Source organism: Equus asinus, chromosome 23 (genome assembly GCF_041296235.1).
Source record: "Equus asinus isolate D_3611 breed Donkey chromosome 23, EquAss-T2T_v2, whole genome shotgun sequence".
Classification (NCBI taxonomy): Eukaryota; Metazoa; Chordata; class Mammalia; order Perissodactyla; family Equidae; genus Equus; species Equus asinus.
Window position 1 is genome coordinate 35,539,132 of NC_091812.1, and position 27,085 is coordinate 35,566,216.

The 27,085-nt window shown below is 43.7% G+C and overlaps 1 protein-coding gene across 1 annotated transcript in view; it reads left to right on the forward strand.

The window, feature by feature from the left end:
- DMRT1 (doublesex and mab-3 related transcription factor 1) overlaps positions 1-27,085 on the forward strand; it is a 101,641-nt gene that overhangs the window by 42,978 nt on the left and 31,578 nt on the right. Inside the window, exon 5 of the mRNA XM_070495695.1 lies at positions 16,036-16,180. Within this exon, the coding sequence (XP_070351796.1) occupies positions 16,036-16,180 (145 nt within the window). The remainder of the gene's footprint in view (positions 1-16,035; positions 16,181-27,085) is intronic.

The following is a 27,085-nucleotide window of genomic DNA, read 5'->3' on the forward strand; positions in this document are numbered from 1 at the left end:
GACAACAATGCAAAAAAAGGTTCCTTGGGGAAGGCTCCTATTATCTCGTGCAAAATGAGAATTGATTAGGAGATAGAAAACTGGAAGTGTAGACAAACATTATACTGATTATACTGGATAGTTATAGAGAAGTATTAGTTAAATAGTAAGCACTTACAAATAATACTTATAAGCAATGTTGAAGGGAGAGAACTGGACAGCTCGCTTGTTAACCAGTTGCTGGGCAGAGGTGCAGAGAACAGTGATCTGGGATGGGGTCTCCCCGGACCTTGCTCTTTTGCTGTTTCTGGAAGGTGCCCTGGCTCTGGTCTTTGACCAGTGCCTTGCCCCCTCCTGGTGGAAGCTTCTAGCAGAAGGCTGGGTGGGCGCCCTCCCTTTGTTGTTGCCATGCCTGTCTCCTTTGTGGAAGGTGTCCCACATCTGCCCCTGGAGAGCACTGTGCTAGTCTCTCCTGACTGCATCTTCCCTTGGTCTGACCCCGCCTTAACCCGAGGGGCCTGAGTCTTAGGCAGCATCTCCTCCATCTGCTTTCTTGACTCTCTGTTGCTAAGACCCAGCTTCCCTCCTGACTCTTGACTGGAGCAAGTGACCCTCTGATACTCTCTCCCCCTTCCTTGCTGCTTTGTGTGTCAGTGTGCGTTTGCGGGAGCCGCATGAAATGTTATTCAGCAGAGAGCTCCTTTCTGATTCCTAGAAAAAATCGACTCTAGTGGAGATCTTCATAATTTTTTAAAGCTAGACTTCTTAGAGATTAATAGGGGCTGAATTATTTGCAAAGAGAAACCCAACCATTGACTTTTTACTGTAGACTCGAAACTTCTTGCAAGTCTCCTTATAAAATCCAGCAAGCACTTACTAAGTGCTAAACCTATAAAATAAATTTGTAAAAAATTGAGCAGTCTAGTAGGTGAACATTCCAGAATCCCAAAGCTCTTTCGTGTTAATGCCCTGCATGCCGGCAGCTGCTTTAATCGCTTTTGGTCTGTCTCCAGCCTCTGGAGATTTGTGGCCCAATCAGAGGTTCCTGTCCTGTTGTGAAACAGGAATAACATTTGTGACACTGGAACAAACTCACGATGAATGGCTGGTTCCACTGACCAGCAGCTCAATTTCACTTCTGCATTTAATTGCCTGCAAAAGCTGTTTATTGCCTTGTGCACTCCTCCACGGCAACATTATCTCTTAAATAAACATGTTGTACCAGGTTGACAAGGGAGAGGTGCATATCAAGTGAGCAGAAATAAATATGGGAGGACTCTGAGCTGTACCTGGGATCTCCTTTCCGCCCCTGGAGCAGACGCCCTCGATGGCTTTTCAGAAGTTTGTGCCACCAGATGCGCAGACTCACATGCCCACCACAGTTAGGGTGTGGTCGCAATGGCAACAGGGCTGGTTGCCTTCCTTCTCGTGGTTGTTTTGGGCTTGGTCTGAAGTGTCTCATGATATGGTTGCCCACTTATGATCATGCACCTCCCTGGAATGCATTCATTTATTAAGTAAACATGCCTGGAGGTCCTACTATGTGCTAGGGATCTACCACTGAACCAGACAGACAAAAACGTGAAACACGCTTCTTAGGGGAAGGCTCCTGCTATCTTGTGCAAAATGGGAAGGGAAATTGGGCATCATCTAGGTATCTCTGGGTTTGAAACAGAGATACGGGCAGGAAGGAAACCAGGTTCTGGCATCTGGGCCTTGGTGCACAGAGAAAGGCGCCCCCTTGTGAGCATTTCTGGGATGGCCTGCAACACCTTTGCCAGCTGAGGGCCAGAGGGTCAGCCAGGGCACTTTCTAAAGCCGCCGCCTCCTGACTGCATGCCTGGGCTGCCCGCTGATGTTCTCAGTCCTATGGTGAGCAGCCTGACGGGGGTCCTTGTATTCACACACCCTCCTCTTTTCATTAGCATGGCTTAGCATGAGAACAACCTGTTAGCTAAGAGGATGTTGAGAGGAAGGGACTTCTCCAGCATGTGCTGTGTGGGAGCAGCTGTATCCCTCCACACCTGTGCTCTGGTGGCCCCCCAGGAGGGTCCAGCCGTAGGGATGGTGGGTATAAAGCCAAGGCTTAATTCTGCCTCCTCTTCGCAGGGAGGCAGTTATAATTAATAGTCATTATTTTAAGATATTCCTAAATTTAAAAGACGTTGGTGAGAAGATAGTAGAATGCAAACTCCACTTCAGTTTTTAAGATGAAATAGGGGACTTCAGATAAATTTCTGTGCTCCCCTCAGACCACCGAGCTGTACTGTCAGGGCCCCCAGGATTAGGTGCATCTGGCCGCCTCAGCCTCCTGGGTAGTTCTGGGCTGAGAATGTTGAAGTGACTTGCTTGAGGACCACAGCTGCTAAAGGAAAGCCAGGCCCCGAACTCGGGCCGCCTCAGCCTGTCAGGTGCTCTCTCTACAGACAATCTTGTGGTCCCCTGGGCTGCCAGTCCCGTCACCCATGTCATCAACAGGTTAAACTAACCCTGGCTCCCCTTTTTAGAGCAGACGGGTTATTGGTCACTCTCTGTTGGTGGACAGACACTGACTGGCTTTTTCCTCTGGAAGGACGCATTGGCCAAGTTTGCAAGCAGATACAAGAGGAATTTATAAGACATATTCAGTTTAAAAGATTTAAAGTAATTTCTTTGCTCAGAAAAAGGGAATTAAAATAGATATGGTATTTGCCTTGGGCTATTAGGGCTAACAATGATAATTTGGTTCCTTAAAGGGGACTTATACAGACCTAAATTTCTGTTGATGACTGAAAGGGGTATGCTCCTTCTGTTGCCATGATGGGGTGTATTTATTTTGTATCTGGCCACTTTTGTGAACCGTTTAATCTAGTAATTTTATAGTTGCTCGTTTTGGGGTTTCTAGGTTAGTCATTTCATAGAAAAATATTAATACTGACATTTTTCTTCCCCCTAAATACCTCCAGTTCTAATTTATGTTTTTAGTGGGTTATTCAGGTTAGATCCCAGTAGAGGATGCTGGTTGTCCTGTTTTTCCTTATTTTACTGGGAATGTGTCTAGGAGTTCACTGTCATCTATGCAAGATGTTACCTGTGCTAGTTTACAGAGAAATGAGGGGAATAAGGACAAGTGGGTTTTTCTTAAAACTAAATTATTCCATTCAAAAAAATTGTTTTTATTGAGATTGTGACCTTCCGACTTTTTTTTTTCCTTTAAATAAAATGATGATCCTATTAGAGGGCAGGATTTCTTTTTTCATAAATGCCCTTACTCAGCAATATAAAAAGTTGATGAGACTATTTGTGTCTCCCCACCCTTTAAAAAAAAACTTGACTAGTCTGAAGTCTGGAAACCACTGCACCCATCCTTGTGTCACCATGACAACAGCACAGTTCTCCAGGGTCCTGAGGATGCTGCTTTTAGCAGGTGTGTTGACTTCGCTCTCAGCTTGACTCCTTGGGGCAGAGTGCTTTGGTCTTTCCCTTCCTTTTTTTTTTTTTTTGAGGAAGATTAACCCTGAACTAACATGTGCTGCCAATCCTCCTCTTTTTGCTGAGGAAGACTGGCCCTGAGCTAACATCCGTGGCCATCTTCCTCTACTTTATGTGTGAGACTCCTGCCTCAGCATGGCTTGCCAAGTGGTGCCATGTCCACACCTGGGATCCGAACTGGCAAACCCTGGGCTGCTGAAGCGGAACGTGCGCACTTAACCACTGTGCCACCTGACTGGCCCCTCCCTTCCTTTTTATCGCAGCCCTGTAAACGCTCTCGTGCTAGCCCAGCAATTTGTGGGCCTCCTTCTCATGTACCCCAAGTAGGTCCCTCCTTCTGGTACAGTGGGGACACAGGGATTGGCCCTGCCGGGTCAGAAGGCCAGTCTTGGAGACTCTTGGCGTTTAAAGAAATGTGAAAGTCACTCTAGACCACTGGAAGTTTAAAGCCAGTGAAGTGTGAGGCTTCCTCGAGGTTGGGGGTCACATTGCCTCTGCTATGAACTTTCCCTTAAGTGGCTTGTCAAGTCTTAGCCACATCTGTAATTTTCTCTTCAGAAACATAATTCCTCATCAGCTTCTTCTCTTTTAAGGAGAAATAATAAACCCAGTTCTCCTGGGCCTTCACAACCTACTCAGCCTTGCAGGGAGAAAGCTTCTGTTTGCCAGGAGACGCTGGGAGGGGCAGCAGTAGGTCTCCAGCCACCTGTCACCCTCGAGCTGTGTAGCCCGGATGAATGCCATCCAGTTCTCTGTTTCTAAACTACCCCCTTATTTACATGCACTTTCACAAAGGAATTGCTATTTTATCTCATTCTAGATGATTACGAGTGATGATCACGACAGCTGTCATCTGATTTTTATTACACCTTTTCTGGAAGGAATTGCTGTTCTGTTTCACACATGATGAAAGTTTAATGACTTGCGTGCTGTTGATCCTGCAGCAAGGGCAGTGGTTTGTAGGACTCGGTACCTGCTGTGACCATATTCCTGGTGGCTCTTGGTCTGGTACCAAAGAGGAGGGAGGTGGTCGGCATTTTAAAGGCTGAACTCAGACAGATGGTGAGAGGTGGGCCTGGGGAATGCTTCTTCACTACAGCAGTGCGCCGTAGAGTCCTTTTTGCCGAGTGTTTTGGTTGAAAATGTGTGGATTACAGAAGAGAGTGGAACTTGCCTCTGGAAACGCAGGTACTGGGAAAGGCAGCCCTGATTCTGAGAGAAGATGGAGGGGAGGGGGCCAGGCCCTGGACATCCTAAGGGATGGTCTTCTCAGCCTGGTGAAGCCGTCCAGTAACATCCCAGGAAATCCAGATAGAGTGTAACCTCAGATTCTTAGAACTCTTTGGGAGACTCCAGTAAATGCTGGGCTGTCCTGTGGGTTCATTTCCATTCTTCCATGAGTTTAGTGGGATCTGAACTGAGTTGGAAAGCCCTGGAAAGGGCTAGTGTGCTCCAGGGACTGCTCCACAATTCAATTGGAGGCAGAAAGAAATACGTCATCAGTCTTTTGCGAGATTGTTACACAGCCTGATCCCTGCCACAGCAGTGTCAGGTTAGTAAATAATACGGTCATTTGGGGATTCTGTATCGGCTTGCAAATTAGATAATTAGATTACAGCTTTGGAAAGCGTTCAGGTTTGATTTGGTTGGACTGGTGGCCAAAATCTTAGCTATTTATGTTTGCCCTCTTAGCTTGCTGTTTTTCCTCTGTGGATAAGAATATGATATAAAATTAGTTGCTTTTCAGAATAAGTACGTGGATGAGTGTTTCTCACATTTCTTGGGAGTCCTATTTCTCTGGCTTGTTAGGTGTCTGTCCCTCATTAGTTGACTAAAGACTAAAATCAAGGGAACGCATGACAGGCTGATTTGTCCTATGTTTTAAAAACTATATGACATATGAATGTGATAGTAGAAAAATAAAAAGAATAGGGTTACAAGAAAATCTCCAGCTTATTACAGAGTGAATGTAGGAAACCCCTTCACTCATTCATTATCATTCATTTATCGAGTGCCACTCTGGGCCCAGGACTGTGCCAGACTATCCAGACTCTCACGTCCCAGCTCACAGTGGAACGGATGAGAAAGAATTACAGGACATGCGTAATTCTAATTCTCTAATCAGTGTTGTGATCAGTCTGGAGATTTCCCAGGGAGGGTGGTGATGCCTGTGGAAAGGTGGGCCCTGTGCAGTGGCATGCCAAGGGGTGGGACAAGGTGGGGCAAGGACAAATATTCTATCATAATTTAGAATTGCTGCTGTATGGTGATGAAAGCAGATTGGCTTAGGGATCATCCCAGTGGTCGCATGGTTGGGTTTGTGTGCTCCACTTTGGCGGCTGGGGGTTTGTGGGGTTGGTTCCTGGGTGTGGACCTACACACTCCTCCTCAAGCCATGCTGTGGTGGCATCCCACCTACAAAATAAGGGAAGATTGGCACAGATGTTAGCTCAGGGACAATCTTCCTCAAGCGAAAAGATTGGCGGTAGGGCCAATCTTCCTCACCAAAAATAAAAATAAAAACAATAAAGGCAGATTGGCTTAGTAAGCTTTATTATTTTTAGAACTTCTCTACAAAGAGTGACCCCCCCCCCCCCTTATGGCCTGCACCCAGGATGGGTTGCTCTCAGCACCCCCTCCTTGGTATATGGTGATCCTGTGAGCATCACCCTTGAGGTAGGTGCACAGCGTCCTGGGAGGGGGCTTTATACGAAGACTGAGAAACAAGGAAAAAGGGATTATCTCCTCATTTTATTTTTCACACCCTCTTTCATCACAGTTCATCTCACAGACATTCTTTTTGGCAAATCCCAGTTATTATTAGCCAATACGGAGAGAAGGAAGGCAGACATAGTAATTTCATGTCTTAAGTAATGGTAGAAAAGCAAAAACTGTTAAAGACCCTCTTCTCTCTCTGTGTTAGATAGCGTCACTGTAGGATCTTGAGTTTGTTTTTCAACTTTTTAAGGTTGAAAAGTAGGAAAATTTCAGAGAATGGATTTTTCTTTCAAATAGCAAACAGAACATATACTTACGATAATTTTTGAAGTATGCCGTGGGCAGGTTTTCCTGTCTCCCTCTTTGTTACTGGATTCCTGATGTACCCGTGATAGGGCTCGGAGGTATTTGGTAACAAACCCAAAAGAAGGGTCCTCGAGTGTGGCCACCACCCTCCCACTGATGCTCCCACAGCAGGAGGCCCCATGAGGAGAAGGGGAGGATGCGACAGGACAGTTACTGAACAGCCTTATGGGGCTGGGCCTGTTATGTCTCATATTCTGCTTCACCCTTAAGCACAGCCGTGTCAGGGGTTGGGAGCCCCTCTGTGGGTGAGGAAGCTGAGGCTCAGGGAGACGAAATAACCTGCCGGTATCACACAGCCGGTAAGTGGGGAAGCTGGAGTTTGGACCTGGGTGTGCCTGACTGCTGAGGGCATGTTCATTGCCAGTGGATCTCTGCCTTCTTCATAGGGCAGCGCAAAGTTCTTGGTTTTCCTTGTATGAGGCCTTGAGAAGTGTTATATAAGATTTTCTTGTATCTTATGGCAGATGTAAGATTTTATAAGACATAACATATCTTATGTAATGTTTTCAGAGACTTGACATGTTAGAGAGAGTGGAGGAGAGTCCTGTGTCTTGATGGCATTAACCAAATTTAAGGCACTACACATATGGCTCTCAAGTGTGGTCCCAGACACACACACACACACACACACACACACACACACACACTCGCACTTCTGTGTATGTTAGAGAAACAGATTTGGGTTCATTCTTGTGTCGTTTTGGTTACTTAGAGGTGGACTCTCTCCATCATGGTTTCGAAGTGGGAAGGGCCCTTCCGTGCCACTAACCCACCGTGAGTTAGATGTGCCCATCTGCGGGCACCAGCCTGCCTTCAGATTTTCATACCAGTGCGTGTAAAGTATGTGAGTGTGTGTGCTTACACTTAGAAGGTGGCCCCAGACAGTCTCACCTTGCCCTCCCAGCAGTATGTCATGTTCAGTACTCATAAGATACCCTTCACACTGCTGATTGATGCTAAAAGTATCCTAATGTTTCTGACAGCTCATGTGTGACATGACTATAACCCATATTTCTTAGAGCGGCTGATCCAAGTGGCTTATTTCCCGATAGTGCTGATAGAGCCATCTCTCTTGGCGTCACAGCCATTCTGATTCTGATGGTAGCATATTGTTTGTGGGTCACTAGTTTTGTCTCCACCAGTAGGTTGGGACAGAGTAGCAAAGGTTAATTAAGTTTGTCCATCAAGATGGGAACAGATATGGATCCCTCGGATAGTTCCGTCCAAAAATCAAAGTTCCTGCATGTGTGGTTACAAGCATCTTTTCTTCTCATTTTCAGAGTCTCCAGAAAAAAAAAAAAGTTTCTTATTTGATCTTGAAGCAGTGAAAATGTAAAGAGTAGTCAAAAGCCAAAGGCAGTGAATAGGTCTTTATATAAGCAGGTATCTTAATTTAAAATAGAAGCTTCTGAGACTGAATTGCTTTGAATCCTGCCTTCTCTGCTTAATCCCGTTGTGAGCAGAACTAAGTTATTCCGTCTCTTTGAGCAGTTTCTTCTATGTTAACGATGATTACGTTATGAGGACTCCATGAAATAACAGGATAAGTCTCTATAGTATCTTTGAATAGATGCTCGTTTTTTTCCTCTGAAATTCCATTAGTCCTTCCATTTCTCAGGAAAGTTGCGTTAAGAATGACATCATTACAAGCCCCTTCCATCTGTCTTAAGAAGTGTTAGGTAATGCTTTCAGAGACTCAGCCTGTTAGAGAGAGTCGAGAGTCCTGTGTCTGGATAGTTATTAACCCAATTTTAAAAATATAAACTTTTTCATGCCCTCTTCCACCAGCTCTTTTTGTTTGTTTGTTTTGTGAGGAAGATTGGCCCTGAGCTAACATCTATTGCCAATCTTCCTCTTTTTGCTTGAGGAAGGTTAGCCCTGAGCTAACATCTGTGCCAGTCTTCCTTTATTTTGTATGTGAGATGCCGCCAGAGCATGGCCCGATGGTGGTGTGTAGGTCTGTGCCCAGGATCTGAACCTGTGAACCCCAGGCTACCAAAGTGGAGTGTGTGAACTTAACCACTGTGCCACCAGACCAGCTCTTTTACTGAAGCTCTTGCCTGTTGGCTTTTACGCCCATCATGCTGCCTGCCTCTGTATGACCTCAGTTGGGAAGTCCGGGCTTGTGTTTTAGATTAGTGAATCACACAAATGTAAGTTTCTGAGCCTGGAGCTAGAAAATCCTGCATATAGATTTGTGATTTGGGAAAATGAGGAAGGCGCTGGGCTGGTCCCAGCTGGAGACTGTGTCCAAACGGATGGCCCCTCTCTCTTCTGTGAGCCCCTTAAATGTATCGAACCCTTCCAGGTTCCAGGAAAAGGAACTGTTCTTAAAATTGGCTTTTTCTTACTATGTACCAATTTTAAAGGTCCTTGCTTTCCTTTACCTGATTTATATACATCGGTTTCTTTCAAACATTTTAGATCAAGACCCACAGTAAGAAATGTTTTATATTGTGATCCAGTATATATTTATACATACACAAAAACACAAAATGAAAAGTTTCATAGAACAGTTCTTACCTATACTGTATACAGTAAATTCTCGTATTTCTATTCCATTTTATTCTATTCTGTTTCATTCCATTCATTTCCATACTATTCTTAAAAATATATATGTCGATTGCAACCCTCTGACCTATTTTTGGACCCACAAAAGGGTGGCGATGCTGCATTTTGTAAAACGTTATCTGGAGGAGTAAACTCTGTTCTGTCAGTACCGGGATGCGGATGGTCAAGACAACCAATTAAGCGACACAAGTTTTAAAAAATTAATTTGGGTTTTTTAAAATGTGGAAATATTCACATCTTAATTGTTTTTTAGTAAGGACGAACAAAATGGACCACTAATAAACACAATACTGCTATCAGACACAGTTTCCATCCTTAAAGTTCATACCAAGTTTACACACGCTTGTGAGTGATATGACTCCCTGTTCCGTGCTCTCCGAGGATTTCTGTTTTTCTCTGTGGTTCATCCTCTCGGCTGTTTTTTATGTTTTTAAAATCTATTCTGATATTAATCCAACCTGGAATTTAGCTTTTCTTCAATCCTTTTCGCAGAGCCCACCCACACAAGTTTGGTTTGCCTTTCATGTGTCACAGACTTACTGAAGCTTTGGGGTTTTAGACTTCAAACATCTTCGATGTGTCATTTCTTGAATGGTTTGTCCTCTCTGCCATGTTGCATGAGCATCCTCCTCCTGTCTTCTCTCTCCTTGTGTCCCCTCCCACCTCCTCTCTGGGGAGGAAGAGCATCCCTTCCGTCTGTGGGCAGACGGCTCTTATGCTCCCCAGCGTCTACGTGCTGACCCTCCAGCTCAGCACCTTCCCCCTGGCTCCTTGAAGGAGCCCACCCAGGCTTTCTGGGAATCCCTTACGAGGGCCTGAGTCCTTACAAGTCCAGTCTCCCTCTCTCAGTCTCCTTGTCTCTTTCTCTCTCTAGCGAGGAGAGGGCTTTCCATAGATTGAGCACCTAAGAGAAAGCAAGGTTAGGAAGAAGTTAGGGGAGAGAGGACTGACCTCCAGAGGACCAGAGGGACAGGCGAGGAAGGAAGTATTGTAGTCCTAGGGAATCGCCTGTGTCACATGCCTTAGCATGTGGCCTGTTGGTGTGCCGGTCATCTCTGAAAGCTGTGCATAATAGCAATCATTTCTAGCCTGTGTGTTTAAGAATAATTCCTTGCAGCTGTGAGGTGTGGACTCCCAGGGGAGGAGCCAGGCATTTCAGGAGGTGAGTGGGCACTTGCAGGTGTGTGTGTGTGGGGGGGGGGGTCCCTGGCACAGGGAAGGTCTGTGGACCAGGAGGGCACACAGTGTGTGATTAGGAGAGCGTGGGGACAGGCATCCCATTCAGAGAGTTTGAAAAGAAGCTTTTATTACAACTAAAGAAGTCCTTTAATGAGGGCAAAAGTCATCCCCAACCCTCACTCTTAGCATCACCAGGAGACCAAGAATTTACCACAGCGTGTGATGCGCCCTGCCTTCTTCTTAAAAAAGCTTTCTGTTCGTAAAACCAAAGGCTTGTCCCAAATGCAACTTTCGCAGAGTTTAAAAGAGTGTGAGCCACGTGTCAGTGCCACGGGGATCTTCACGTTCTCCGTTTCACCGTCGGATTTTGCAGTTAGGAATTTGTCCTAACCGTCACTCTTCTCGTGAAGACCGTTCCCTTTCTTCTTCAGTTGGCATCCTGAGCAGCTGCGCCACGCTCAGTAAACAACTAGACAACAGTTTGGTCTTCAGGAATCTCTTTTCAGCCATTACCTAGATGGAGTGGCCAGTTCAGTGTAAGAACAGACTCTCTTCCTATCTGAAGCGTTAATAGACAGATAACAGGTCATGAATAGTATTTAGGAATTCTTTTTAAAGGAAGTGGGTTCTAACATTTCTATGTTTTGTTGAGATTTTATTGTTACTGTAAAAAAAGGTGACGGGTGTATATAAAGGAGAGCTATGGTTCAGATTTATTGTGCTGTATGTTCTCAAACAGTTTAATAAAATAAAAACCCAAAGCCCTGAGGTTTTCCTCCGGGGTTAATACTAACACCGTGCACGTTCTCTGCCAGCCCAGCTCCTCTCTGCGGGTCATCCTCTGGTTCAGAGACTTGGGGTGAGTAATAAGACTATAAAACATCCTCCTTGCCAGCTACCACATGCTAATAATAATAGTAGGCATAATTCACCTGGAATCCTTTTTTTAGGTTTTACTTGGTTTGTTTGCTTAATTTAAAGGAGTGAAAAATAAAATCTTAAGAAACAAGTCAGCATTGTGTAAAGGAAAAAGATTATATCTTTTTAGCAGAACTGAACTGTTCCTTTAATTTGTCTGCGACTTCTGTCCCTCCATGGAACTTTGCTATTTTAGCTGGAGGCGAGGGACTGAGCACAAGGGGGTAGTGTTAGGTTAGTTTAAAGCAACTTTTCTCAGTCTGGGCACTATTGAAGTGTTGAGCTGGGTAATCCTTTGCTGTGGGGCTGTCCTGTGCATTGTAGGGTGTTTAGCAGCATCCCTGGGCCTCTACCCACTGGATGCCAGTAACATACCCCCTCCCTTAGTTGTCATAATCCAGTGTCTCTAGGTTTTGACAAATGTCCCCTGGAGACAAACTGCCCCCAGCTGAGTACTACTGGTTTAAAGTAAAACGCGTTTCAAAGGTTTCCTTATTTACTCATCTTGTCTAAGCCAAAAGTAGTAGGACTGTGATTTTTTTTGTTGTTGGAAGAGAGCAAAAAGTGATCTAGAATTTTAAATCGCATTCTGCCACGCCCTTTTCTGGACGAATCATAATTTGATGTTAACTTCATGTTTCAGAGGTTTCTTCAGGCACTTAGAAATACATAGAACCATCCTTCTTTCTTATGGTCAAGTTGTTACATGGAGGGTTATCTGCAGATTATTCTTCGAGTTGGATGTAGCTGGAGTGGTGGATGGCCTCTGTAAGTTCACCTTTTAAGAACCTCACATGGAGTCTGACCTTTGCATCTCTTCTCTACCTGGAAGTCTTTTATAGCTCAGTGATCTTGGGGAAATTGAATGTGTAAGTTCAAATAACTCAATTCCTGTTTCTAAATAATCTTTGTTGCTTGGTGCTTTCTAAAAACACAGAAAAAGAATTAAGTGAAAAATAAACACATGCATGGATTTGAAATTGTGTTTGTTTTCCTGTAAGCTTTAGTCAAAAGAAGGAAAAAAGAACTCCATAGTTTATCTGAATCTCTTTTCAAATAACGTACACGCTGGGATTGACAGCAGTTGACCTGTCTGTTTGTCAGACCTAACCTTTTGCATTTTTGAGTTAATCCTGGGCGTGTTGGGATTTCGTACTTCTCGGGGTGTGGGAAGTATGTAGGCAGTTCTAGAATAGAACTAGAATAGAATCTATTCTAGAATAGAATAGAACTGGTTCTCAATCTTGGTGTCACAGTAAAATTACCTGGGGAGCTTTGAGAAAACTCAAGGCCTAGGGCACATGCCAGCCTGGTGACATCAGATGGTCTAGGGGTGGGGCCCAGGCATCGGTGCTGGGTCCCCTCTTTCTATTTCAGTGGGAGTGAAGGTTGAGAGCCAGGGTGCATTTTTATAAATAAAGTTTTATTAGAACACAGCCACGCCCATCCATTTACCAATAGTCTAGAGACCCTGTGGCTTGCAAAACCTAAAATATTTACTATTTGGCTGTTTACAGAAAAAAGTTTGCTGACTCCTGCTCTAGACTCACAGTAAACATTTTTCAAATATTTTGAAAAGAGATTTATACAAAATTCATAGTAAGAGAAAAACCCGGCATTTTGCAGAGCCTGCAGGCTCATATCCTCTGTTTTCTTGTACATGGGGAAAATTGAAAAGCATTTTCCTTGAAGAACTGACTCAAAGATATTGTCAAACAGGAAGGCGATGTGGCCAACTCAGCACCCAGAAGGGAGAGGCTCTGTCATTTATTTATTTTTATTTCTTTATTTTTCTTGTGCTTTTTCTCCCTAAATCCCCCCAGTACGTAGTTGTATATTTTTAGTTGTGGGTCCTTCTAGTTGTGGCATGTGGGATGCTGCCTCAGCGTGGCCAGATGAGCAGGGCCATGTCCGCACCCAGGATGTGAACCAGCGAAACCCTGGGCCGCCGAAGCGGAGCGTGGGAACTTAACCACTTGGCCACAGGGCTGGCCCCATCTCTGTCATTTATATTATGGCGCTTCATACGTACTTAAATGTTCATTGCTTAGGCTGTATAATTGACTTGAGGGAAGACTACAGAGGCAGAAATGGCTCTTTAACGCAAAATATGTTTGAGTTTGTTATTACTTTGCAGCAGTTCTAGACGGTGGAAGACTCCTGGAAAAAAGCTCCGGGGAATTTCATGTATAAAAAGAAAAACAATAAAAATTTAAAAATGCTATTTACATCATTTCCACCATCCCTCAATTCAGATGGAAAGTGGATGGTTGTAAACAATTGTTTAAAAGAGTTTTTTAGAAGGTCCACCTTTGGTCATGGGCCCCTGCAGGCACTAAGTATGAGAGACAGGATCATGTATCCTAGTTCCTTGTGACCAAAGCAAGGTTTGTGAGCCAGCAGAATCAGCGTCTCCTGGGAGCATGTCAGACTCTGGAGGCCCCACCATAGACTTACTGAATCGGAATCTACTTTTTAACAGGATCCCTAGGCTATTTATATGCACGTTCGGAGAGGCTGGAAAGCACTGATCTAATTGATAACTAGGCTCTGTGCAGTAAACTGAGCATTGATCACCGCTTCCCTCTTAAAGGATTTCACGGCCCCTTAATGACCCTCCCAACTTGCACTCACTCATTAAGGCAGCCAGTTTTCCCCTTTGGCTATTTCTGGTATAGCTGGCTAGCCATCTTATTTAGTAAGGATTTATACGATGGTGGAAAATGAAAATTGGGTAATTAAGCTAGAAGAGATACCATTTTATGTGCTTCAGAAAAACAAACTAGAAAGGATAAAGGGAACTGCCAGATAAACTTCACTTGAGAGGAAGTAATCAGGTGGGATGGAGTCTTCTTTGCTTCTGCAAGAATAATCCACGCATCAGAAGATAGTTGCGCTGGGAGCAGTTGGGAGGGTCAAAAATGAGCTCCTCAAATGAGCACGCGGAAATCGGGGACTTAGGCCTTTCCACCAAGCACTGCCAGAGTAGTCGAAGTACACTTAGGCCTGTATTATTTGGGATATTGTCCAAAATTTAGGTATTCATAGAAAATCTTGAATAAGCCCAGTACTTAATTTTCTCCTGCCAGGCTCTGTCAAGTTACTACTATTTTCTTTATCAGGTAGCCTTGTAAAGATTTGATTCAAAAACATGATTTCGAAATTATTCCTTAATCCTTGAGCAAAATTCGTTTATCCTGAACAGTCCCTTAGATTGGCTTTTTAAAAAGAAAGTTTGTACCATCTAAATGTAGTTTTTCAAAGGCAGTATAAATAATCGAAGTCCAGCTGTTCTTACTGTGAAGATAGGATCACGTGTTTAAGGCTCAGAGTCTGTACTAGAGTCTGAGGAGAGAACAGAATAATTCTAGATGTTTGTGGAAGTAGCCAGGAAGGGCCGAGAAAGCAGAAATCAGGGCCCCTTCTGTGCTTTCAGGTCGCATCTCCTTAGCTTTGAGCGAGAGGTCAAGAAGCTGTGGGGACTGCTTCTTATGTAAAAGATGCCCCACAATCCCAAAGGCAGGGTCTGATTGCCGGAAAAATGCATGACTGCCGAACGTCAGCTGCCACTGCTGCTGGAGGGGCGGCATGTGCCTCCCTTCTGCCCTCTCTTCTGCCTTCCAGGCCTCACTCCATGTCTTGTTCCAAAATCCACATCACCTGCAGAACCCTGATGACAGGAGAGCCCGGGACACAGAGATCCCAGATTCCCTTCCTTGCTGCAAGGAAAAGCATAGAAGGGGGTGGGGAGGGACGCCGAGTGACAGTATCCAGCATGGCATCATGCTGATGACAACAGCTTACCCATGCCCTCACTCACAGTTTACATGTTGTTTGTTTTTTAAAATATTCTCTATATGAATGCTGTAAGGTAACCAAGATAAGACGACAGTTTCACACATGAGAAAACACGTGAGGAAGTTAACTTGTCAAACAGGCTGCTCAGTGTTACAGCGGGTTACGTTGGCTCCTAAGCAGACCTGCTCCCTCTCTATGACTCTGTTCTCTTTAGTACTTATTAACTGAACATCAAATGATCACCTGGAATTTTAGGGGTTCTTTAGAGGGGACCCCAAGGTAGAAAAGGCACCTTCAGAATGCACCTTCTAATATTTCTAGGACCAGTGCACTGGAGGGGCAGATTTGTGGTTGAGGATGCTTCCAACTTTAATAGGTTATCCTCTTAATTTAAAGAATTAGGCAATTCTTCTTTTTTTCTTTTTTGAGGAAGATTAGCGCTGAGCTAACATCCACTGTCAATCCTCCTCTTTTTGCTGAGGAAGACTGGCCCTCAGCTAACATCTGTGCCCATCTTCCTCTACTTTGTATGTGGAACGCCTGCCACAGCATGGCTTGATAAGTAGTGTGTAGGTCCATGCCCAGGATCCAAACTGGCAAACCGGGGCCGCTAAAGTGGAGTGCGCAAACTTAACCGCTACACCACTGGGCTGGGCCCTAGGCAATTCTTTTTTTAAAAAATAAATTTATTTTTATTGAGATATAATTGACAAAACATTATATTAGTTTCAGGTATACAACAGAATGATTCGTTATTTGTGTATACTGTGAAATGATCACCACAGTAAGTCTAGTTAACATCCATCTCCACACATAGTTACAAACTTTTCTTTTCTTGTGATGAGACCTTTTAAGATCTACTTTCTGCAAATTTTAAAAATGCAACACAGTAGTATTAACTATAGTCACCATGCTGTACATTACATTTCCAGGGCTTACTCATTTTGTAACTGGGGGTTTGTACCTTTAGGCTTCTTGTAATAATTGTAAAATGCAACTTTGATCTCAATGTATTCTTTCTTTTTTCTTAAGCAGATGAAAAACTCCGAGAACCGTCACGCAATGAGTTCCCAGTACAGGATGCATTCTTACTACCCGCCTCCCTCCTACCTGGGCCAGAGCGTGTCCCAGATCTTCACTTTTGAGGAGGGCCCCTCTTACGCGGAAGCCAAAGCAACTGGTAGGTGTCTAGTTACACAGACTAGATCTGGGGTGGAGAGAGGATGAGCATCCAACACTGGGTCTCCAGCCCTCTCTAATGGCTTACTGGTTAGGAGCCGTTGGAAAGTTTATTGCTGTGTAAATCTTACATAAGTATTCTCTAAAGTGTTCAGTTATGGAATGGTTTTGCTTTGCCAGACTTTTCTCTTTTTTTTTTTTTTTTTGAGGAAGATTAGCCCTGAGCTAACATGTGCTGCCAATTCTCCTTTTTTTTTTTTTTGCTGAGAAGGACTGGCCCTAAGGTAACATCCGTGCCCATCTTCCTCTACCTTATATGTGGGACACCTACCACAGCATGGCGTGCCAAGCAGTGCCATGTCTGCACCCAGGATCTGAACTGGCAAACCCCAGGCCGCCGAAGCGGAACTTGTATGCCTAACTCAGCCAGCCCCACTTTGCCAGATTTTTAATGTCATGTTTCTCTTTTCTGGATGCCCAGAGTCACAAGAATAAGATGAGAGACTCATCAGAAGCTAAAAGTATATTTTCTGGAGGATCAGTAAGAAACACAGGGGCATTTTAGATATGATTCAAGTCCTGATATTTTTGGTGAAGTGAATTTCTGTATATCGAATACTTGTTTTCCAAAATTTTCTCATTTTAAAATTGAATGTGTGTTCGTCTTTTGAGGAGGAAATAAAATAACATAATAAAACATTTTTTAATACAATAGGCCTCAGAGTTTGTGCAGTAGCAAATAACTCTGATATAATGCTTTAAAATAAAAAATGACTGTTCAATGAACCAAAGTACTTTGAAATATACAATTCCTCAACTTCGGGTTTAACCTTCTCCCCAACATTTATGCTGCAATGATAGGCAGGTCTTTTATGGCTGCTGTGTTTCCAGGCCCTGTTTTTAAGCTCTTTATATATAAGCATCATCTTTTTTTTTTTTTTGAGGAAGATTAGCCCCGCCCTAACATCTTTGCCCATCTTCCTCTATTTTTTATATGTGGGATGCCTGCTATAGCATGGCTGGATAAGCAATGTGTAGGTCCCCACCTGGGATCTGAACTGGCAAACCCCAGGCCATCAAAGCGGAGTACGTGAACTTAGCCGCTGTGCCACCAGGCCGGCTGTATAAGCATCAAATTTTGATCTAGGAAAATGAGAAACACACAGTTGAGGCAGTAAGTGGAAATCAGAGCAATACTGAGTGACTTGGTGGAGAAAGTGACTACTAGAACTTACCCTGTACGAAATGAAAGAAGTTTGTTTTCTCAATAATTTGACTCTCTCTAGAGAACTTGTTTTCTTTGTAAAGGAAGTGTTAGAAAATGAGAGTCAGAACCATGCTTTCATTTCCAAATTCAAAACAATGAAGTCTAAAAAAGCTGGGCAAGTTATGCTTTATTTACTACACTAAAATAAAATAAAGGATTCCATTAATATGGAATATATAGGTCAAGGGAACTGATCAATTTGAACTGTAGAGAGACCGAAGTTACACGTTGTTGATTGCACTTTGACTTTTATTAATAATTACTTTTTGTCAGGAATGGACAAGCATAATTCTGTATTATAAATATTCATACCATGTAATGTATGCCCATATGGTCCTTCATTCATACTGCTTTTGATTCTGTATAGTTTTCTAGATGGTGTCTTCCTTAAGGACAGAGAACACATCTTACATACCTTCTTACCTGCTATGATGCCTTTTCCTTTTATTTATTATTTATTGGTTGAGTGAATGAATGAATGAATGAATGAGGTAGTATTTTCAAGTAAGCTTGTTCTGTAAGGAAACACAGTGCTGAAAGGTCAGTATCCTAACTCATTGTTTGTCTGATGGAGCCAGCGCACAATTTAGAGAATGAAACAGTTAAAGAAACGTTTGTTCATATAAAAAATTAGGAAAGAAACCTGCTTTCAGGAAGGAATTGCCTGAGTTTCTTGCTCCAGGAATAATGGACTATTTTTAGAAGCACTGGCATTCTTGAGACAAAGGTGTAAATTCAGAGAAGGGCAGTAAGACCAACAGATAAGAGGAAATTTATTAGAGCAGAGAGGAACGAATTTGGAGAGCAGCAGTAGGCATTTGAATTTATAGCAGAAAAGGAAAAGACTCAGAAGGAAAGAGGTTACAGTCTGGGAAAGAGGAGACAGCGGCACCAGTGTTCCTAGGGAAAAACTGGGTGACTAACAGCTAGGATTTCTTAAAACTTTTCTGGCGATGTGTACGTTGGAAAGTGTGGTGTCAGGAGACCTCAGGCCTAACCTTGTGGTACCCCTCTAACTCACTGATAATTCATTAGGAGGGTCAAGCCTCAGGCATAAGCAGGTAGCTAGGAAGAAGTACAGTGAAATCTCAGTGATGCCTACTTGGGAATTGTCATGCAGGAGGAGAGTATGAATTAGTAGAAAATCCAAATCTTAGGTAATTTTTAAAAGAAATGTGGCTTTCTGACTTCCAAATATTTGTTATTTGAGGCTTCCGCATTGCAAGAAATTTTTATAGAGCAGATTGGGAAGGGAAGAGGAAAGAGAAAGTTGTGTTCGGGGGTCAACGAGAACACCCCAGGATCATCTTATGGGGTGTTGGATCCTCAGTTTTATTATCAGGATTGACACAAGTGAGGACGACTTTGGGGCAAGTTAGGCCTTTCTGATAAGTGGGGCCGTGGCAGGGTGCAGCGGTGGGCATGGGACATCAGTGTTTTCATTTGTGAGGAGGTGACAAAGGCTGGCTGATAACCATTTATCAGTTACATTCATCAGTTTTATCAAATTTGAGTTGAAGTCCTTTGGTTGGTTGTGTTAATAAATAAGTTATGATTTGCAAATAGTGTATCAATTATTCTAAGTGAGGACTTCCAAGTAATTGTAGAAACTTTTCAGTAGGTTTAACGTTTTCTTTAAAGTCTTAGCTATAAATTTGTCCATTAAATCGATTTTTCTTTAGTTTCCTTAAGGATAAGCTTAACCTCTCTTTACCATCTAAAGAAATGAGTCCAAGTTCAAGATTTTCCTCTGGTTTTGCTGAAGATTGCAACATGAAAATAGAATGTAGGGGGGAAAGAATTACAGGGCAAGGTTTTCTTTTGCCGTGTTGCTACTATTTAATTTTTTCTTTGTAAAAAGGCTAGGAGCCATGCCCTCTCCTTTCCGTATCCTGAAAAGTGTTAGGACGGAGATCAGAAGGATGGCAGGGCCCAGTGGTGGAGGACTTTGTAAGCCATTGCCAGCACTTTGCCTTTTATTTCAAGTGAGATGGGAAGTCATTGGAGGTTTTCCAGCAAAGGAGTGATGTGTTTGTCCCTTTGGTTTTTAAAATTCCTCTGGTTATGGTTTAAGGATAGCCTGTAGAGATGCGAGGTGAAAGCAGGGAGGCCAGTTAGAAGGCAATTACAGTAATAATTGCAAAAGACGGGGGCCGGCCCTGGTGGCTGAGTGGTTAAGTTCACGCGCTCTGCTTTGGCGGCCCAGGATTTCGCCGGTTCAGATCCTGGGCGTGGACATGGCACCACTTGTCAGGCCATGTCGAGGCATCGTCCCACATACCACAACTAGAAGGACCCACAACAAAGAAATATACAACTATGTGTTGGGGGGATCTGGGGAGAAAAAGCAAAAAAAAAAAAAACAAAAAAAATAAGATTGGCAACATTTGTTAGCTCAGGTGCCAATCTTAAAAAAAATAATAATAATTGCAAAAGATGACAGTGGCTTAGTCAGGGTGGGAGTATGGTAGAGATGACAAGTGGTTGAATTCTAGATATATTTTGAAGATAGAACCAGTAAGATTTGCAGACGGATTTGTGATGTGCCAGAAACAGAAGAGTGAAGGATGATGCCGTAATTTTTTACCTAAGTAGAAAGTTGGAGTTTCCATTTATTGAGGTAAAGAAGACCATGGGAAAAACAGGTTTGTGGGAATTCAGAGTTTAGTTTTGCACATGTTAAGTTGGAAATGTTCATGAGTCGTCCAAGTGGATCGTCAAGTAGGGATTGGATGTATGATGTCTGAGGTTGAGGGGAGATACCCCTGCTGGAAATAAAAACTTGAGAGTTCAGTGCACAGATGTTATTTGAAGTTAATATGATGAGATTGCTTGGAGAAGTGAGTGTGGGTGGAGAGGAATAAAGGACTGAGGATTGAGCCCTGGGGCCTCCAGTGTTGAGAGGTCTGGCACACGATGGGGACCAGCCAAGGAGAAAGTAGTAAGGAGCAGATGAGGTAGGAGGAAAACTGAGGGTGAATGTTGTCTTTGAAGCCAAGTAACGACAGTGTTTCCATGAATAGCCAAATAATGCTGGTAGGTCAGGTGAGTTGAGGGCTGCAATTGACCATTGGCTGTTGCAAGGTAGAAATGATCAATGACCTTGACCAGGGGCCACTGTGGTGGGGAGGTGGGAACCACTGCCTGACTGTACACTCAGGAGCGTGTGGGAGAGAAGATTGGGGGTGTGAGTACAGACAGTTCTTCAAGGAGTTTTGCTGACATGGGGCCGTACTGGAGGGGGAGGTGAGTTCAAGGAAGGTCCTTTTCCCCTTTTTGTGAAGAAGGGAGATATAATAGGTTTATTTGCTGACGGGAGTGATCCACTAGAGAGAAAATGAGCTAGTGCAAGGTATGTGTGGGGGCGCAACTGTTGGGGACAAGGCAGTGTCCCTGAATAAGCAAGTATGGGATGGGATCCAGGGCAGTGGGGGCTGCGGACTGGTGTGGGTCTGAGGATGTTTTGTCACTGGTCTAAGAAGAGATAAGGGAATTAAGAGTAAACAAAAACTTCATTGCAACTTGTTTGAGCAATTTTATGTCTGTTAAATCTAATAAAAAAAATTGGGGCTTGGATTTTTTGGCTTTTTACTTTTTTTATTAAAGTAAAATCCACCTAACATAAAGTTATCCATTAACCATTTTAAAGTGTACAACTCGGTGGCATTTAGTGCATTCACAATGTTGGGCAACCATCCCCTCTATCTAGGTCCAAGGCATTTTCATCACCCCAAAAGGAAGCCCCATACCCATTAAGCAGTTACTCCCAGTTGTCCCTACCCTAGCCCCTGGTAACCACTAATCTGCTGTCTGTTTTGATGGATTTACCTTTTATGGGTGTTTCATGTAAGTAGAATCATACAATATGTGACCTTTTGTGACGGGCTTCTTTTGCTTAGCATAACATTTTCAAGGTTCATCCAAGTTGTAGCATCTGTCAGTACTTCATTTCTTTTTATGGCCTAATAAGTTTGCATTGTATGGATAGACCACGTTTTATCTGTTCATCAGTTGGTGGACATTTGGCTTGTTTCCACCTTTTTTTTTGGTATTGTGACTAGCACTTCTGTGAATATTCGTGCACAAGTCTTTGTTTGAATACCTGTTTTCACTTCTTCCGGGTCTATACCTCGGGGCAGAATTGCTGGACCATATGAGCATTCTGTGTTTCACGCTTTGAGGGACTGACGAACTGTTTTCCACAGCGGGTGTGCCTTTTTTTGTCCCCATCACGGTGGATGAGGGTTTCAGTTTCTCCAGCCAACACTTACTGCTTTCTGTTTTTTTAAAATTATGACTTAGCAATTCATTTTTATTGTATTTTATAAAAGTATCAGGCCGTAGTGGTTTGGAAACTGAAAAGAAATTTTTAAACAAAACAGGTCTCTCCCCACAGATAGTTTGAGAAACACCGATCTGGTGTTCGGGTGGCAGGTTGGCTGGTGGAGGAGTGTGGCCTGCTCCTGGTAACAGGGGCAAGTTGTTCAGAAAGTGGTGGAAGGGCAGCCTGGAAATAATGCTTCCTCAGCTAGGGTTAAAGAGGTAGGTGCCACAATAAGACCTCTGTGTTAATAGACGCACACGTGTCTGCAGGTGGCTGGCAGGCATTTCGTATCTGTAAATAGGCATCTTCCTCTATATGTTGACTCCTTGAGTATAAGTTCTTGGAGTACACCTAGTTGGCCAACACCTGCAAAAGGTTTAGGTTTAAAATGGTAAAGATGAACATACTTAGATCTTTGGGTCTGTTTATTTTGCAATCCCAGTTTGAAAGTTAGAAATGACGTATCCTATTTCTTCTGATTCTTTGGCCTCTTCTGGCTCAGATACGGTGGTATTAGGTCCCTGTGCAAACTCAGCCTTCCTTTCTATTCAACCTTTGCTCTTTCCAGGAGAAAGAAGCACACATTTGAGGTGCTTATTATGTATCATGAGCTGCTCGTGTATTATTCGTCTAACACACAAGGGATGTCAACACCTCTGTACAGCAAGGGGCAGAACATCTACATTTTACCCCAGGTCAGATGGCCAAGGTCAGTGGAAGGGCATCTCTGGGTTGAAAGCCTCATCTCCTTCTGTGATGTCTGGGTAGCTTGCAGAGGCCTGTGTGTTCCCAAATAGGACTTTTTGAATCCATTCAGCAATAGCAATTTTGTAGGCCAATGTGTCTAGAAGTGCTTGATTTCACTGATGGCATATGCTGCCTCCCCCACAGTTGTCACGATTAAATGCAAAATGGTTCAGCTGTCGCTCCATGCAATGGATTTGCTTAATGCTACACGTTAGAGTTGGATTTTAGCAAAAGGTCATCTGGCCAAACCTCCCAGTTTTGCAGGTGAGAACAGTGAGGTTGTGCTGCCTGTTGGAAGCACCCTCAGATCTCCTTGCTCACAATCCAGGATGCTGAAGCTGGCTTCTAGGTGAGGGGATGAAATATTCTGCCCTGAGTGGCTGGCTAGGGGGGTAAAAACATTCTGTGCTTGCTTAGCATCTGCAGGGAGCCATGACTCGCCAGCCGTGCAGCCTTGGGAGTGTCAGACTCTGGTCTCTAAGCCTTGGTGTCCTCACCTGTTAAGGGAGGAGGCTGAGGGGGTGGGCCCTGGCAATCCCACACAGGTGTTGTGAGGATGAAATTGTGTCCCGTATGTAAACAAGCTCTGTAAATCAGAAAAGGCAACAAGAGGTGGCAGGAGGCTCTTCTTACTTTCGCCGTTCCTTTCTGCAAGGGTTGTGATGATGTTTCAGGCCGTTCTTCTTGTCAGGGAGAAGGATGTTCTGGAAATGTTTTAGACTCTTTCTCAGAGAGGAAGGAGAGCAGGCCAAGGCATCTGAGGGCTGCCTTTGTTGTGTATGTTCCACTCTGAATTGTATGCCAAGCCTGTAGGAGGCGAACAACATTGGCCCTTTTCTTTTCCTGCTTTTTAAAGAAAGCTGAATGGGTTTTATGCCACATTTAGAAACTATTGAGTGTAGCTTGCTACTTTAGGAAACGACTTATCATTTGCTACATTTCGAAGAAAGAGCACTGGGCTGGTAAACGTATTTTCCTTATGTACCTTTTTATTCTCAGCTTTAGTGGCAACAGTGGTGGAGGCCACTGTGCAAGGGAATAGATGCCCACTCAGGAGAAGAAATCTGTCTCAGATCCTCCCAGCTCTGGGCTTGATTACAAGATGCTTGTTTAATCTCTCGGAGCTTCAGATCCCTCATCTGCAGTGTTGAAAAAAGTAGCAGCTTTACCTATTTTTATATATGGATCACACACAAAATTATGTAAAAGCACAATAGAAGCTGTCGACTCCCTTATTCTAACGTGAGGACCTGTCACCATGTCTTAAATCTCTGTATTTCAGCAAGTGCCTGGCAGTGGGCTGTACAAGTGAAAGTGACGACAATCGTTGAGGGGGGCTCATTTTTAGCCCTACAGGGCCCCTTTTTGAAACTAACCATATGTGTATTGTGATTCTCGAAATTAGCTAGACATCATAGTTTGCCGAGTGAGCAAGATGAAGCACACTAATTTTAAGCATATTGTAAACATTTAGAAATGGCAGCTTTGACGGCTTATTTTTAATATATCACACGTATGATACGCTTCCTAAATAAAGCAAAAGAAACAACCAGAGGAGTATATAAGGATACCAGAACCCTTTATAGAGAGAGAATAGTATAGAAGGCAAGCTGAGATGCTGTTTGATGAGGGCACACAGATTTCTTTCTGGCTTTTCTTCAAATCTGTTTTTCTTCCATGAAAAGAGAGAGAGCTGACAGGCCCTTATCATATCCTCTGTAAAACGCTGCCTTTTGACAAGGCCACCGCCAGTCTAGAAATAGCAGGCACTTCCCAGGGGCCTGTCCGAGGGAGGTCAGACTCACTCATGTAAGGAAAAAGTTCACTCATGGCAGCACGTTAGCAAGGATGCTCAGGGTGTATTCTCACATGGAGGGCAGGGATCAGAGTCATTCAGCTTCGCATTTCACCAGGTGCCTAGCATCTTGCCGTGTTCTCGGAGGGCTTCTGGGATGGTTCGTGGTTTCTTGAAGGAATAAGCAACTGAAGCTTTCTCCTGGTGCATCCAAGAGATTAGAGTTAGGCATGCTGATAAACCATTCAGTGAAATAAATCAGACGTGACAAACACAGGGGGCAACCCTCAGGCTGCAACATATCCTGGATTCGTATCATGTAGAATCTTCTGTTTGGAAAACTCGAATTTCAAAGACATAATTCTTTGCATATTATGATTTTTGAATAATAACACTGTCCTGGAAGAGAAGTCAAGGTCAAGGGGAGCTTAATCAGTATCCACACTTGAGAGAGATTGGGTGCAGTTGCAGGCAGAATGTGTGACGTCTTTGAGCCTCGTTTGTGCTGTTTAAGAAGACACTGTGGTGTAGAGGTTAAGTTCCATGTGCTCCGCTTAGGCGGCCTGGGTTTGTGGGTTTGGATCGTGGGCACAAACCTATACCACTCGTCAGCCACACTATGGTGGTGACACACATATAAAGTGGAGGAAGATTGGCACAGATCTTAGCTCAGGGTGAATCTTCCTCAGCGGGGTGGTGGGGGGTAGGGAGTCAGGGTTTGGGGGTGGGTGCAGGGAGAAAGAGGAGCTGGCAGAGGAACTTGGATCTCTGAACCACTTCCCTGTGTTCTTTCTGCGAGTGTATCCTGTGGTTTCCTCCTCCCTTCCCCTCCTTTTCCTCTTCTCACAAACACCGTGTAGCCCTCAGTGTCTGTAAGACAATGTCCTGTGCATGTTATGAGGATGACTCATTTTATTCTCCTAATAACGGTAATATTCCCATCTTGCAGATTAGGACACTGAGGCGTAGAGACAAGACCTGTGAGGTAGGGAGGAGAAGGGGTCCTCATTTCCACGTGGCAGGTGGAGAAACTGGTGATGGCTTAGCTTGTTGTCTGAGGCCTCCCTCGGCTACGATCTGGTGTTCTCATGTTTGAAATATTTTCAAAGAAATGATGGCTGTGATTGGAGGTTGAGAGTGCACTTGGAAATGTCCTCTCTGCTGGACTGAAGGCGTGGATGCAGTAATGCTCCTTGTGCTGTAACGATAGCATTCCAGAATCTGCTCCCCCAGCATGTGCCTCATGCAGAAATGCCCCCGTCTAGGGGTGTCTTTCTGTTGCAGGCTGGTGATCCAGCAAAAGAGCCTGAAAAATCGCCTTACAAAAAGCCACCATCATATCAGGTGTGGTATTTACCTTGCTGTTCCCGAAGCTGGATGTAAACTTGAAAACCCCTTTATGACTTGATTAACACAGTAAACTCACTTCTAATTTTGTGGTTATATTTGCATTTTCTTTAACAAGAGTGAGTGAATGCAAGTGTTAACATTTGAATAAGGCAGACATTATAAAATGAAATAACTAGTTATTAGCTTTGAAATTGTAAGTGCTAATGGGAACACAATCAACTAATTTTTTATAGTTCTTTTTTTTCCCGTAGATGTATGCTATCATTTTAAAATTAGTGTGAATAAAAGGCCTGTCGATTTTCCCCAGATAATTTCTGAGAAAGATAGCATTTGACACTCTACTTATTCTGTCAGTGGCTTATTATGAGGTGCTCTTACAAGTTTAACTTATTTTTTAAAAAGTCTAAATTCAGTATACAGGGCACCTTTGAAGGGGTTTTCCTTTGGGCTAAAGATTACGGTCTGGGGCAGGACGCAGAGGGAGCAAGCTCTGGAAAGTACACTTTTAGGAATTCCTAAGTGGCCTGACCTTACCAGGTTGAACATAAGGACTAGAAAATTGCTTGCCCATGTTTCCAATGCTAATTGTATCTTGATGGAATTCAAGTATGACATTTAGTCTCCTACCTGCCTACTCAGAGCAGGGAACCCAATGTATTGTAGGTACATCACACATCATCAAGTTTGCTGATTCTGTCACTCATTCAGTGACCGTCTATTTTTAAGAATTCTGAAGCAGCAGCGCCCATGGAGGCATTAACTTGGATATGACAGTAGCCCCTCGGGTTAGAGCATCCGACGTCATCACGCATGAGATTCCTTCACTCTAGCCTGACTTGAATCCATTGGGCCTCAGCAACTTTTTTGGGCTTGGTATGGAGTAACTCCGGAGTTTATTTTCCCTCCTCGGCTCCTCAGAGGCACGGGCCAGGCCAAGTACAACTTGAATAACCTTCAGGAAAGCTGTGCTGTCCTTCTGTCGGCCGCTGTCTTTGAAAATTGCCTCCAGAGTTAGTGAGCGGGAACAGTTAAGATTTACAAACAATGATGAAGCTTGTCATGCATCTTTCACCATTCATCATCCAGGTGCCGTGCCTGGGCGGTGAAGTGTTCTTCATAAAAACCAGCTCAGTGTGAAATACACCTCGCTGCAATGTTTACTGCTCTGAAGCTCGTCAGCGGCCCTTTATAGTAAATCCAGATTGCGATGTGACATTACAGTATATCATTGCCCGGCGCGCTGGGGTTTACACTGGAAATGAGTACGGTGCACACCAGATGAGGTGTCCAAATTGAGTTATGTCAGAATTTGGCTGTTATATGGGGATAGCTTTTGTTTTCTGAACACTGAAAGTTAGCTTTATATGTATTTATATTTATATATAGGCATATACTTCCCATCCTGCACATATACACGGGTATA